Source organism: Polypterus senegalus, chromosome 17 (genome assembly GCF_016835505.1).
Source record: "Polypterus senegalus isolate Bchr_013 chromosome 17, ASM1683550v1, whole genome shotgun sequence".
Lineage (NCBI taxonomy): Eukaryota > Metazoa > Chordata > Cladistia > Polypteriformes > Polypteridae > Polypterus > Polypterus senegalus.
This window is the reverse complement of record NC_053170.1, coordinates 31,159,809-31,176,280: the sequence shown is the minus strand read 5'-3', so window position 1 is coordinate 31,176,280 and position 16,472 is coordinate 31,159,809. Positions and strand designations below refer to the sequence as shown.

Below are 16,472 nucleotides of genomic sequence, written 5' to 3'. Positions count from 1 at the left end.
CAAAAGTCGAGCAGCCAGCTCGCGTGCATAGCTGTGCCGGCCGTTGAGACGCTGACTGCGCTTCTGCCTTCAGTCAAAGTGAGCACTTTTAATTTTTTTCATCCTCCCCCTGCGCTATAGCCCAGACAAGTGCAAACACGGACCCCTTTTCTACACCACGGCAAAATAATATTAAAGGCGATTCACACTTTCTTTTGCACGATATGATTATGTGGTCCCTCACCCGGATTATGAAGACACGCACACGAGTAGAGGACTGACAGTGCCATCACAGCCGATTAATGGCGGGACGCCTCACCAGTCTACACAAGACTATCTATACTAATAAAAGGCAAAGCCCTCACTCACTCACTCACTCACTCACTGACTCATCACTAATTCTCCAACTTCCCGTAGGTAGAAGGCTGAAATTTGGCAGGCTTATTCCTTACAGCTTACTTACAAAAGTTGGGCAGGTTTCATTTCAAATTCTACGCATAAGGGTCATAACTGGAAGCTATTTTTCCCATATAATGTAATGGAGTCTTGAGTTGAGATGGCCGGGGGCGGAGTTTCGTGACATCATCACGCCTCCCACGTAAGTACGTAGAGAACAAGGAAGAACTCCAAACAGCGATGAGCACAAAACGCCATTTCACAATTGAGAAGGCAGAAAACATTATGAAGCAAATGATGCATACAAGCATATTCATAAGTACAGCTACTGCGGAAACAAAGCACGGCGTGAACCGTAAGTTTATATTAAATTAAGTTCATAGACAGGCTGCCACTAGCGCTTGTAATTTAGTGCCTGCCCATATAAGGTCGCCCATCAGCGCAATCCAATACAAACACTGCCGTAAATATTCACGGTGAAGGACTGTGCTTATGCAGAGGAAGATGAGATGGTCAGGGTGGTGTTTGGCACAAACTCATTGAAACTGCGAGAGAAACTTTTAAGTGCCGGGTCTTAGCTGACATTACACGAGATGGCACCAGTACAGCTGGGAACCTTCGATGCAAGAACACCAAGCTGCTCACGGAACTGACGCAGTGCACAGACAAAAGCAACAGTTCCAAAGAGTGCTGAACAAAACCAATTACACAATTGAGAAGGCAGCAAAAAATATGAAGCGCCTTATACATACAATCATATTCATAAGTGCAGCTACTGCGAAACAAAGCACACGGTGGAAAAAGTGAATGTCCCGCTAAAGGAAGACAGTGTAAAAAAAAACCGTGCATGCAGTTTGTCACATCACAGATAAAAAGGAAGACGAGCTGTTTATTGATGCAGTAAGGAACTAATCGATGAATGAAACCTCTTATCTTTACAACGATTGACAAACACGGAATGTAACTTGAACACATCCTACAAATACGAGCCTGATTGAAAGAAATAATGATAATCAAATCCTTGATGACAGCAACATTCAATAACACTCACAAAACAATTACTGTATATTGACAATCATGTTACGCTATTTTTAAAATGTTCCCTTTTCTTTTCATAACTTCTACTTCTCCACTGCGATACACGGGTATATATATAAATGTATATATATACCCCGATCTACAATACATACTTTAGCATAGACAAGCCACACGCTGTGGCGCAATTGTAGAGTCACGCCGAAATTCGAGGTTCGATTCCCGAGAGGGGATGTACTGACTATGTACGCACGCTACCCGATTCATTTTACCTTCGATCTCCTTGGTTTGGGACGATGAAAAATATTAGGTTAACGAGAATCATGTTACGCTATTTTTAAAATTTTCCCTTTCTTAGCACAAGCACAGCTGAGAAGCTTCGATGCATGTACTCCATAACGCGCTAAAAATAACGATTTAATCACACTTTCAATTCCAAGCAAACGGAACTTTTGTCAATGCATGATTTCCTGGTACATCCATTACACTGATGCACACATCACAGCTACAAAAATGTTAGAGTCGGAATAAAGCGCTCCTACGACTGATCATTTCGACTACCCGAAGCCTTGATAAAAGCATGGTTTTGTGCACACTGAAAAGCAAGCAAAATTAGATGCATTACAGAAAGCGGACTTTGTGGCTCTTACTGGGGATCATTGGACTTCCGTGACCGTAGTAATTCTAAATACATCTAATTACAAAATGTTCAATGATCACACTGTTTTAGCCTAATGTACAAAATAATTTTGGCTAATGTTACTCAGAGTTTAAAGAGTAAGCTGGTCAAATTACCTTTTATGTTTCTGACTTATTTTTTTAAGAAGAAAACTGCACTTTATGGTGAAATTTTGGTTATTATTATTTAAAGACAATACTATTCTGCAAATGTACTTAAAGTACTTAAACTACCACTTTATTTTTAAGTCTGCCCAATTTTAACCAGGGATGATATTTTTGTTTCTGTTTTGAATTCAAATGCAGTTTAAAAGCTTTTTTTCAGAAATTAAAACAGCTTCAGTTTACAATATTCATGTCCATGTCTATTATTTGATTCTGTCGCCCACTAAAACCGCTTTTAAATAAAAAAAAAAAAAACATTTGCATTTGGGGCAAATTTACGTGCGATTACATACATTAATCAAGATTAATTCTTACACAGCCTCTAATTAATTGGATTAATTTTTTAATCGAGTCCCACCCCTAATATATATATATATGTAGATATATATATGTAGATTTGTATATATATGTGTATATATGTAGATATGTATATGTTGTATATACAGTATGTATATATGTGTGTGTATATATACAGTATATATATATATATATATATATATATATATATATATATATATATATATATATATATATATATATATATATATATATATATATGTATATGTATATATATATATATATATGCCAGCAACACTCATGACAATTACAAAACAATTACATTGTCAATCATGTTACGCTATTATTAAAATGTTTCCTTTTCTTTTACTTCTCCGCTGCCAATCGCAGGTATTTTATATATATATATATATATATATATATATATATATATATATATATATATATATAGATAGATAGATAGATAGATAGATAGATAGATAGGACAACAACACTCATATCAATGACAAAACAATTACATTAACAATCATCTTACGTTATATTTAAAATGTTTGCTTTTCTTTTTCATAACTTCTTTAACACACTACTTCTCCGCTGCGAAGCGCGGGTATTCTGCTAGTACTATATAAAAGAAAAAGGCAACTTTCCTTTCTTTACACCTTTTTTCCTTTGATCCCAAACCAAAGCCTTTCTCGCTTAACACTGCAGAGGACACAAAACCAATTTTCTTTAAATGCCGGTAAGGCACATTACCAGAGGCACAAATTTGAACGTTCACATAGAAAATGTAATTTCTATACCACAGCCGTCGTAGCGCCTTTCAAAAGGGATCTACTACCGAGAGATGATCCATATACATTTTAGCTGCTGTTAGTTACTTACCTGTTGTGTTACACAGTCTTTAAAATGTAGTTTACCCGCAACCACTCCAGTAGTGCTCAATGTACCTGTACTTCTTAAAACGTTAATGTTTTACTGTTTAATAACTTATAGACTATATTTTATTATTTCTCACTTGCACTCAGTGACCAAAGCTATACACACACATATATAAAAGCTATACACACAAGTATATGTATATAGATATGTAGATATGAAAATATGTATGTATATATATATATATATATATATATATATGTATATATATATATATATATATATATATATATATATATATATATATATATATATATATATATATATGAATGACAGCAGCAATCCAAGCTGTGAGAAAACAGTAAAAAGGAGGCGTGGCAGACGTTGTGGTACATTTTCTGATGCAGCTAGACGAAAATAACTTTGTGACGCTGCCAAATACACAAAACAATTACTTTGACAATCATGTTACATTATTTTTAAAATGTTTCCTTTTCTTTTTCATAACTTCTTTAACACACTACTTCTCCACTGCGAAGCGCGGGTATTCTGCTAGTATAATATATATTGTTAATAATTAAAGGACACGGTGTTGCTACTCTAGCAAGTATCTGGCACTCCACTCACGATTGTTTCTGCCTCTCGCTGTATGCTTCACTCGGACTGGCGTGAAGGATAGAATAATTAAACATGTACTACGAAGATATTTCAATGTTCTTTAAAGGTTTTGAAGAATCGACGTTATAAGCTTACAGATGGCTTAACGTCTATTACAGAGCTAATTGTGTGGCGATCGGTTACTTGGAGAAAGAAAAGAAAGGACAGGAATTGGAGGTTAGTACGTTTGAAAGAGACACTATTGCAGGGTCGGCCTTAGGCATAAGTAAACTGTGCACCTGCACAGGGCCGCCAATCCAATATATATTCAATATAAAACAGAAAGAGAAAACAACAACACAGTTGAAAACGCAGGGGCAAATTTCAGCAAAAGTTAAACACTTGTGTCATGAACACGAGGCGGCTATGCAGTGTCCACAACGGACATGGCCATCCGCCGTCCATAAGATACCATATTGACATTGCCGGGCGAAGGGGCCACCGATTCTCTCTACCAGGGCCGCCACGAGCCTAGAGCCGCCCACGAATACTGCTGCAATAAATTATTTCATCGAAGGTCACGCACAATCACTGCACCACCATGAAGAAACCCATGTTTAATAACGTGCTTTAACTCCTATCATCATGAAAATGATATCACGTATACATCTTAGTATTTTAATTATTCAGAGAGCTGTAATATCACGAATGTAATGGATTCTGTGTCCTGTCGGAGGAAGAGAGCCGGTTTAAGAAGCACATAGTGATTCACACATAGAGTACATAGAAGAACACATCCAAAACAAAGCATTTAACGTGCTACTTTAATTACGATGTGATTTGAGAAACTGGTTAATTAAACAATTTTATGATAAAGTTTATGATGTTCTACTTTAATGACAAAATAAACTACGTGATTAAAGTGGAAATTTTGAGATTGAAGTTGACATTTCATGCTTTTTCCCCACTGTGTGCCTTTTTTTTTCTCTGTACCCTAATAAGCTTTCATATGACACTCAGATGGTGGGCTACGACTCAACTTTTCACGGCGACTTTGATATCTGACAACTTCTTTTTAATTTCGGGCACTGTCAGACTTTGTGAACTTGAGCTTTCAAGTTTCTTCAACACGCTAGGTCACTCGAACAACTTCCTTTTGTTGATTATACCATAGTTTAAATCAACAAATAGTATGTTTTTGCCTTCACTTGGTATTCACTGAAATTCTTATATTTTCCCCCGTGCTTTTCCCAATGTCTTTTCACAGAAGGCTGAGCTAACGGCCTATTTATATTGATTTTCAAATTCAAAGAGGCATAATTCTGGGAGGAATTGGGGCGGGACAGCAGGCGCGTGCATTACTTTTCACCCTGACCGATATTTACAGTGGTGTGTAAAACTATTTGCCCCCTTCCTGATTTCTTATTCTTTTGCATGTTTGTCACACAAAATGTTTCTGATCATCAAACACATTTAACTATTAGTCAAATATAACACAAGTAAACACAAAATGCAGTTTTAAATGATGGTTTTTATTATTTAGGGAGAAAAAAACCTACATGGCCCTGTGTGAAAAAGTAATTGCCCCCTGAACCTAATAACTGGTTGGGCCACCCTTAGCAGCAATAACTGCAATCAAGCGTTTGCGATAAATTGCAATGAGTCTTTTATAGCGCTCTGGAGGAATTTTGGCCCACTCATCTTTGCAGAATTGTTGTAATTCAGCTTTATTTGAGGGTTTTCTAGCATGAACCGCCTTTTTAATGTCAGGCCATAGCATCTCAATTGGATTCAGGTCTGGACTTTGACTAGGCCACACCAAAGTCTTCATTTTGTTTTTCGTCAGCCATTCAGAGGTGGATTTACTGGTGTGTTTTGGGTCATTGTCCTGTTGCAGCACCCAAGATCGCTTCAGCTTGAGTTGACGAACAGATGGCCGGACATTCTCCTTCAGGATTTTTTTGGTAGACAGTAGAATTCATGGTTCCATCTATCACAGCAAGCCTTCCAGGTCCTGAAGCAGCAAAACCACCCCAGACCATCACACTACCACCACCATATTTTACTGTTGGTATGATGTTCTTTTTCTGAAATGCAGTGTTCCTTTTACGCCAGATGTAACGGGACATTTACCTTCCAAAAAGTTCAACTTTTGTCTAATCAGTCCACAAGGTATTTTCCCAAAAGTCTTGGCAATCATTGAGAGGTTTCTTAGCAAAATTGAGACGAGCCCTAATGTTCTTTTTGCTTAACAGTGGTTTGCGTCTTGGAAATCTGCCATGCAGGCCGTTTTTGCCCAGTCTCTTTCTTATGGTGGAATCGTGAACACTGACCTTAATTGAGGCAAGTGAGGCCTGCAGTTCTTTAGACGTTGTCCTGGGGTCTTTTGTGACCTCTCGGATGAGTCGTCTCTGCGCTCTTGGGGTAATTTTGGTCGGCCGGCCACTCCTGGGAAGGTTCACCACTGTTCCATGTTTTTGCCATTTGTGGATAATGGCTCTCACTGTGGTTCGCTGGAGTCCCAAAGCTTTAGAAATGGCTTTATAACCTTTACCAGACTGATAGATCTCAATTACTTCTGTTCTCATTTGTTCCTGAATTTCTTTGGATCTTGGCATGATGTCTAGCTTTTAAGGTGCTTTTAGTCTACTTCTCTGTGTCAGGCAGCTCCTATTTAAGTGATTTCTTGATTGAAACAGGTGTGGCAGTAATCAGGCCTGGGGGTGGCTACGGAAATTGAACTCAGGTGTGATACACCACAGTTAGGTTATTTTTAACAAGGGGCAATTACTTTTTCACACAGGGCCACGTAGGTTTGGATTTTTTCTCCCTAAATAATAAAAACCATCATTTAAAAACTGCATTCTGTGTTTACTTGTGTTATATTTGACTAATGGTTAAATGTGTTTGATGATCAGAAACATTTTGTGTGACAAACATGCAAAAGAATAAGAAATCAGGAAGGAGGCAAATAGTTTTTCACACCACTGTATGTAGCAGAACAACGTGGAAGTTGGAGTATGCACAGATTCCTGCATCTGGATTTTTCTGTGCGTAAGCACATTTCGGCTTTTGTGCTTACGTCATGTTATAGTGCGAATTCTACGGACGGCGATATGCACGAGGCCCCTGCATTTTTTCATAAGAATTTTTAACAAGACTCTTCATCAAATACATTTCCTTGCCTTTTAAGACTCTTCAAATATGTTTCTTACTTTTGCTACCATCAGTTTTACTTTGGTTTTATTACTTTTGCTTTATAATAATATTGATTTTAGACTGTTTGACTGGTTCAAAATATATTTTTAAGACAACCATGTGGGTGACTGCCATATTCCCCACAGCGGTAAGCAGGTGAAGGGAGACGGCTCCAATAAAAAGCAGTATGATGAGCAGACAACCTGCTTTGGGGATTGGCACAAGTTTAGCTTCACAGTTTGACCTGATTGTCCTGAGCTAGTAAGTCTCTTTGCTTAAAGTACAGTTGGGTCCATAAATATTTGGAGAGAGACAACTTTTTTTCTAATTTTGGTTCTGTACATTACCAGAATGAATTTTAAATGAAACAACTCGGATGCAGTTGAAGTGCAGACTTTCACCTTTAATTCAGTGGGTTAAACAAAAAGTTTGCATAAAAATGTGAGGCAACTAAAGCATTTTTTAACACAATCCCTTTATTTCAAAGGCTCAAAAGTATATGGACAAATTAAATAACTGGAAATAAAATGTTAATTTTTAATACTTGCTTGAAACCCCTTTGCTGGCAATGACAGCCTGAAGACTTGAACTCATGGACATCACCAGAAGCTAGGTTTCCTCCTTTTTAATGCTCTGACAGGCCTTTACTGCAGCGGCTTTCAGTTGCTGTTTGTTTATGTTGCCTTTCTATCCAAAGTTGAGTCTTCAATAAGTGAAACGCATGCTCAATTGGGTTAAGATCAGGTGACTGACTTGGCCATTAAATAGTTTTCCACTTCTTTGCTTTAATAAACTCCTGGGTTGCTATGGCTATATGTTTTGGGTCATTGTCCATCTGTATCATGAAATGCCGCCCAACCAATCTGACTGCATTTAGCTGGATTTGAGCAGACAGTATGTCTCTGAACACCTCAGAATTCATTCGGCTGCTTCTGTCCTGTGTCACATCATCAATAAACACTAGTGTCCCAGTGCTACTGGCAGCCATGCACACCCAAGCCATCACACTGCCTCCACTGTGTTTTACAGATGATGTGGTATGCTTTGGATAATGAGCTGTTCCACGCCCTATCCATACTTTTTTCTTGCCATCATTCTGGTAGAGGTTGATCTTGGTTTCATCTGTCCAAAGAATGTTTTTCCAGAACTATGCTGGCTTTTTTAAATGTTCTTTAGCAAAGTCCAATCTAGCCTTTCTATTCTTGAGGCTTATGAGTGGCTTAGTGCACCCTCTGTATTTACTTTAATGCAGTCTTCTTTATGGTAGACTTGAATATCGATACGCCTACCCCCTGGAGAGTGTTGTTCACTTGGCTGGCTGTTGTGAAGGGGTTTCTCTTCACCTTGGAAATGGTTCTGTGATCATCCACCACTGTTGTCTTCCGTGGACGTCCAGGTCTTTTTGCGTTGCTGAGTTCACCAGTGCTTGCTTTCTTTCTCAGGATTTACCAAACTGCAGATTTTTCCACTCGTGATATTGTAGCAATTTCTCGAATGTTTTTTTTTTCCTGTTTTCGCAGCTTAAGGATGGCTTCTTTCACCTGCATGGAGAATTCCTTTGACTGCATGTTGTCTGTTCACAGCAAAATCTTCTACATGCAAGCACCACACCTCAAATCAACTCCAGGCATTGTATCTGTTTAATTGATAAGGACATAACGACGGACTTGCCCACACCTGTCCATGAAACAGCTTTTGAGTCAACTGTCCAATTACTTTTGAGCCCCTGAAATGAAATGATTGTGTTATAAAAATTCTTTAGTTGCCTCACATTTTTATCCATTCGTTTTGTTCACCCCACTGAATCAAAGATTAAAGTCTGTACTTCAACTGCATCTGAGTTGTTTCATTAAAAATTCATTGTGGAAATGTACAGAACCAAAATTAGAAAAAAGTTGTCTCTGTCCAAACATTTATGGACCTAACTGTAACTGTCCAAATAACAATAAAGCTGTACATGTGGGGAGATATAAAACAGCTTTATTAAGGCAAATCTTCAAAGCAATACATATTTATATCTATATATTTGTGTACTTATTTGAATTTATTTTGTAGTGTTTTTATTTACAAACCCATTTTCAACAAAGTTGGTACGTTGTGTAAAATATTTACTTCTGAGAGACTCTGCATCATCTCTGAGATGTTCATTTTATACCCAATCATGTTACTGACCAGCTGCCAGTTTACTTAATTTGTTGTAAGAGGTTCCACCATGGTGTGTGTGTTTATTTAATAAGCATTACACAACCTTTTCAGTTTTTTGTTGCCCCGTCCCAACTTTATTGAAACATGTTGCTGGTATCAAATTCAAAATTAGCATATTTAAATAAAAAAAAAAAACACAACTATACTACATTCAAATGTGTACTATATTTAATTAAATATAGAGTTGACATGATTTACAAATAATCAAATTCTGTATTTATTTACATTTGTCTTTTTGTTTTCTGACTTAACATCAAACACTGCTTAAGTAATGGCTGTCCTTTTATTTCTTGCTTGAATGCTTTAACCGGTTTCATTAGCTGTGGATCCTGCCTAAAACTGATAAGGAAAGCAAAAATTGTTCAGTAAGGCAAAGCCAATCAAAAAATCAGAAGGTGTACCAAAGTGCAACAAAAGAAGAGCGAGCACAGCATGGTGACAGAGTAGAACATCTCTGCAAGAAACAAATACTGTACATTACATATGTAAGGTGTTTTGATGGAACACACAGGATTAGTTTAATAAAAGAAACAAACCACTCCCAACTGTGTCAAAAATATGCAAAGAAGTTCAGAATAAAAATCTTAACTCTGAGATGTTGATGGTGAACAGTGGCGAAATTAATATGCCAAAGTATAATCTGGTCTAACAGTGCTTTTCCTATTGCATTAGGTCATGTTCATTTAAAAACATTTAATATGTTCACTGCACACACAACAAATATTCATATACTTGACAAGGGTCTTTGGGGAGACTTTTCAACCATAGATGATTTATCCACCATAAAAATAGGCTCCCCCTTCATGAGAAGTTGAAATTGGTTTACAAGTTTCACACTCAGTGAGCTGTCTAATTGTTTTCACCCAAGTGTAAGCCAAATTTATTCACAGTTGACGGCAGATAAATAACACACACATTGGGCCCTGGTAAACTAGATGTCAGCATGAAATAAGCAGATATATAAAACCAATCTCAGTCACAGTCTGACATTCTAAATGTATTTAATTGCTGGTCTATTAAAATGATTTTAAAGCAGCATGTTACTTTTGTTTGAAACAAGTAACTTCTCAAATGGCAGTTTAATTTTTCTAGGCTAACCATCTTTGCAAGTTAGTGGTGGACATAATGACATTTTAATTTGTGAATTACAACATTTTAGTACAATTTTACTTTGACTTCACACATATCTATAGTTATTTTAAAATTTACGATTTAAAAAACATTATTTTCAAGGTGTTTATTGTTTGGTCATTTGAAATTTGTGGTCAATCATAGGGTAATCAGCAAAGTTGTGCTCAGATTTTATTTGTGCAATAATGGCTTGCAAAAGAGTGTTACTGTATATAATAAACTATAATGTTGTACTGACTTCACACAAAGTTGTATATTCTCTAAACAAACATGTACATGACCAGAGTGCCTGCAAGATGTCAGGTTTCATCTTCATTTTTTGATATTAAGGCACAGATGCACTATGCAAACAACACTCTTTTAAAAAGCACATAATATTCCTAGATGCATTATGTTCATATTTTAGATCACATACTGTGATCCCTCGCTATATCGCGCTTCGACTTTCGCAGCTTCACTCCATCGTGGATTTTAAATGTAAGCATATCTAAATACAGTATATATCACAGATTTTTCGCAGGTTCGCGGATTTCTGCGCACAATGTGTCGCTAGGGACGCTATTGGCTTAGAAGCTTCCCCAATCCGAGCATGTATTACATATTAACTAAAACTCCTCATTGATATACGATATGCTTCCTGCGTGGTGCTTGATTGTTTGCTTTTCTCTGTCTCTCTCACTCTCTGACATTCTCTGCGCCTGACGGAGGGGGTGTGAGCAGAGGGGCTGTTTGCCTAGAGGATATGGAAGCTTCTCTAAAAAATGCTGCTTTATCGCGGTGCATCGGCATACTTAAAAGCCCAAAAGCACGTATTGATTTTTTGATTGTTTGCTTTTCTCTCGCTCTCTCTCGTTCTCTCTGACATTCTCTGCTCCTCACACGCATTCTTTGAAGAGAACATATGTTTGCATTCTTTTAATTGTGAGAAAGAACCGTCATCTCTGTCTTGTCATGGAGCACAGTTTAAACTTTTGACTAAAGGGTGTTATTTCATGTCTAGAGGGCTCTAATAATGTTAACAGTGTAGGAGAGTTTATAAGGGCTTGAAATATATAAAAATAACCAAACAAACATTTGGTTTCTACTCGCGGATTTTCATCTATCGCGGGGGGTTCTGGAACGCAACCCCCGCGATCGAGGAGGGATTACTGTATATATATTTGTACACATTAGACCACAACAGCATACCACGAGCAGCAATCTAGATATGACACATTTAGAAATGACATTTCTAAATCATGTCACAACAAAGATGAATGGACAAAACAGGAAACAAGCTGGTCAAGGTTTATGAACAATACTATAGTGGTCTTCAACAATCTCCAAGTACAAGTTTAAAACACTTATCTAAATTGATTAATTCTACTTTAGGTTTAGAAACAGGATTTGATTTCTTTGAAAAAGAAACCCGTCATCAGAATAAATGTAACTATTAACATTAAGAAAAAAATACCTTAATATATTTGACACAGTACCTTGCCTTCTTTTGCCACTTCCTTCTGGAAAGTTTCCACTGGTTTTGCCTCTGCCTTAACGTCTACTCTTCTTTCTTCTTCTGGCACATGACTGACTGCTGCAGTAATGACATGCTGATCCCGTGTATCAGCAACCAGACCTGTATGGCTGCCTACAACAGCAGGCGGATGTGAAATGACTGGAGCACTCACAGGTCGAGCACTTTTGTCAGGTGTCACAACCACTGAAGCTACATGAGGAAAAACGGAGACAACGAATTAAAAATTTAAGCAATACTTTACCCAAAACTAGATTAGCAAAAAGACCAGTGCAGACAAATTCACATCATTCGGCTGAGGCTATATTTGAAACTACCATAAATATGATCTAGTGAAAACGAGAAAATAAAAACATGCGAAACAATCAATACTAAACAAGCTGAGATAACTATTACCTATTTATTTTAAGCTGTTCAGGAGTGCAGTGTGGTGGCAAAGAGGTTAGCACTGCTGGTTAATGGACCCAGAGCCCTGGGTTGAAATCCTGTGCCCGGTTATTGTTAAGTGTGTTAAATGAAAATACCCCCTGAATCTGGGAGGGATTCCCCCCCCAAATTCCCAAAAGATGTGTATGTTAATTTATATAACAGTTCTATACTGGCTCTATTAAAGTGTAAGTATGGATGCTCTGTGCGTGCGTGCTTGTGTGTGCTTGATGGACCGATATCTGGTCCCAGATGTTTTTCTGCTTTTCAGCCAATTCTACCATGGCAGCCTCCAAGCCACCATGTCCCTGAAATGGGATAAGTAGGGTTTTGAGTATTATGTTATTATTTAGAGAGAACCAACATTAGAAAATGAAAGACATTATTGTTATATAAACTAATATAAACTGGCAAATGAATATAGTTAAAATGCAGCATTTCAATCTGAAATAACTGAACCCATGTACTATTAAATTTTAAGATTAACTCTGTTACAATAAAGATGCTGAATTTTATTTTACTTTATTGTAAGCTGTACCCTGAAAGATCTTTTGCCAGAAAAAGTATTTTCATTTTTACAGATTATAGATTTTAAACTGTGATTTTCCAAATTATATGTTCAATTACAATATCATACAGTAAAAGTGAATTAGGAAATCAAAAAATATAATACAAATCTGAAATATTTAACAACAGTAAATGTATTCTTACATAGTTCTTACAAACTTGCAAGGACCACATTCCAGCCCTTGAACCATTTCCATGGAACCATATCAAAACAATGAAAAACTATCTTGCACAAGGACAGAAGGGCTAAGAAATATATAAATATGAAAAGTGTTGCACTTAAATAAAAAAAAAATGGCAGAAAAATGCTGATAAAACTATTTTTAAAACTGAAAAACAAAACAAGAAAACAGCCACAAAAAATGTATATTGTTGAAAGTGCCTAAATAAGAAAGACCTCCCTACTACACTGCCTAATTAAAGCCAAAGTTTAAAAAACTTGCTTAGATAGTGAAAGAAACCATGTTAATATGAAATTACTCCAAAGTATAAGACAAAAACATGGTATGTAAAAGAGAGGGAACAAATATGCTTACGAGTGCACTCATATTTTTGATTTGTGCTGAAATATGAAAACATAGTAGTTGTTTTTAAAATGGAAATGATCACGAAATAAGTTTCACAAAAAAGCTCTCCTTTTCAAAACAGAAGCGGGAAAGGATTCAATTCTATATACTGTAGATGCTAGTGAATAACTACTACTGTAAAATAAGCTTACTTTGCTGATTAAGCATACTGACAGACTGAAAAGTAGAGTAGTGGCCATACTTTTGGTACACTGTACTAATCACCAAAGGGAAATTACACAACAAATGAACATTACTGTGGGATCAACTAGTTATAATAATAAAGAAATCAAAAGCCCCATCATGTCTATGTCCTGAGCTAGATACCTGGGGCCTTGGTAGGTGGTACTGGACAGAACGGATCCAGAAGTACAAACCAATCATCATCTTCTGTTGTCTTCTTATTAACATTGGAGACACTGAAAACTTTAGCTGAAGAAATGGTGGACACATTAGTGTGAATTTTGCTTTACTCTGAAACAATAGGTACTCACTGTCATTTCAAGTAGATCTAGTGGCCAAAATCTGAACCAGTGACAACTAAGCACAGTTATCCTTTGTGTAGTGGTTTTCAAATTAAGCTCTGGGGGAACCATTGTGGCTACAGGTTTTGGTTCCAACCATATTCAGCTTTCTGGTCAAATTCTGCATTTCACAAAATGCAAAAAAAATGAGCTTTACATTTATTAAAAAAAAAAAAGTGAAATATTTATATTTTTGCCATAGCTTTAAATGCATAACTTTAATTTTTCCTTTTACTAAACTTTATCTCATTTCCTAGTTCCATTAATTGTATCCTCATAATGCCAATTAATGAAGAGTGGAATTGACACCTTTGCAAACCGCACTGAATGCCAAAAGGAATTACTTCAAAGTCATACCCATTAATGATCTGATGCTTTCACAACAGCAACACAGAATTCCCTCTATTCAAAAGGCATAAATACTTGTGTCATTCTAATACAAATCAATCAAACCAAGTTCTGTCATTTCTGTACAGACACAAAAATGCAGAAACTGGGAAATAACAGCTTGCTAAAGCAGGGTATGGATCTAATTAAAACTAAGGGCTAGAATAAAAACCTGAAGCTGCAGCAGTCCAACGGGGCAGAACTTAACAGCTTAAATCACTAGTTCTTATTTACTAATGAACATCTTTTCAGCATTTGGCATTGCCTGCCTAAGTGTCTATTCTGCTTGTTGTTAACCGTCATTACTAGGAGACAATTAAGGAACAAAAGTCACAGAAAAAGGGTAATTAAGTCTCTGTTGTACTTCTCTTATTAAACATTTAAAGGATTACAAATATTTCTACATTTCATGCATATATAATTAGATACTATTACATTTTTCTAAATGCAGAATGATAGGAGACAAGACCAGCTAATTAAACAATGTGGTCAACTAGAGGAAAAACTAGTTAGAACAAAAACCTTGCAGCCACAGGCTAACCTGGGACTGAAAAGTAAACCACTACCTCAGAGAATATTCTAAATATCTATACTGCTGATGTCTTATAAACACATATTCAGAAAGAGAAATAATTCTTTTTCCAATAATTTGATCTCAAGCAAATATTTCAGAGGTACAATGCTGGGTAAAGGTATCTCAACCTGATATTTCTATGCCCATGTACATGAATTACATACAAACATATACACATATATAATTTCACTGTTCATTAACCTTTATATATATATATATATATATATATATATATATATATATATATATATATATATATATATATATATATAATATATATAAAAAGTTTTATTACAACACATTAATTCTCATGAGCACATTTATGAATACCTTTTCATTCAACAAGCTGTGCCATATTCTTTAAAATCTACAGAGGATGGACAAAATAATGGAAACACCTCATGAAAAAAAATCCCTTGAGGCAAAAAAAGCATCATTACAAATGCAGCTGCAAAGATGCCTCATAGGTTGATTGTCAATTAGAAGTATATGTTATGTACAAAAGCAACCTAGTAATTAGGACTTTGATATGTGAATTTTGAAAGCAACATGATGCAACTAACAGAGCTCTGAAGTGGTGAAACAGTCAGTGTATCTGTTACAGAAATTACAAAACTGTTTGATGGATCAAGGGGAATATTTTAAAAACAATTAAAGCATATGCAAAACTCTGACAAACTACATCAGTAACAAGAAACTGTGTCACAAGGTAAAGCTCAGACATATGCACATTTCACATAGTAGTTGCTAAATGCCACAAAAGTAAAACCTTAAAATTAACCAAACTTAATTTGAAGCTATTTGACTTATTATCAATATAAAACTATATTCAGTGAGCTATAAAATGGAGGAATTTATGGCACAGCTATCATTCGGAAAGAATGAAAAGAAGTCACAGTGTTCAGCAACTGCACTCAGTGAAGAGTGAATTCGGAAACTGGTTGTTAGGCACACAAAACATGCACCTCTTCAAAATGATCTGATGAGGATTTATGTTTGGAGAAATGAAAAGGATGCTTTCAACCCACTATCTATGTTGACAACTGTAAAACAAATACAGGTATGAACATCCACTTCATGTGAATTACTATCTCTGATAATTGTTCTACAATGATTAAGAAACTGCCAAGAAATTTGAGGCCATTTGACAGGGCCAGGTGCATCAACCTATGGTGCAAAAACTTCTCTCATGATGTTGCGAACAGCAGCACTAAATTAATTAAAAACTGATTTCATGAACACCTGAATGAACTCAAATACTGCGAATGGTTTCTCAATCAAAGACCTACAGTAAATGTCACTGAACATTAATGTCACTGAACATTTATAATAAAGTTGTGGAGCACAGACTGTAAAAT

At 36.3% G+C, this 16,472-nt stretch overlaps 1 protein-coding gene across 15 annotated transcripts in view; it reads right to left on the bottom strand.

Annotated features, from left to right (window-relative positions):
- Positions 1-16,472, bottom strand: part of epb41a (erythrocyte membrane protein band 4.1a) — a 234,654-nt gene that overhangs the window by 63,476 nt on the left and 154,706 nt on the right. For 13 of the 15 annotated variants that reach the window (XR_005631025.1, XM_039739690.1, XM_039739692.1 and 10 more), the window contains 2 exons: positions 13,957-14,061; positions 12,033-12,262 (listed from right to left, as the gene is read on the bottom strand). Coding sequence is in view for 14 of the 15 variants with exons in the window: in XM_039739690.1 (XP_039595624.1) it covers positions 12,033-12,262; positions 13,957-14,061 (335 nt within the window). In the remaining variant the exon portion in view is untranslated. The remainder of the gene's footprint in view (positions 1-12,032; positions 12,263-13,956; positions 14,062-16,472) is intronic. The other 2 variants (XM_039739696.1, XM_039739701.1) reach the window with 1 other exon arrangement.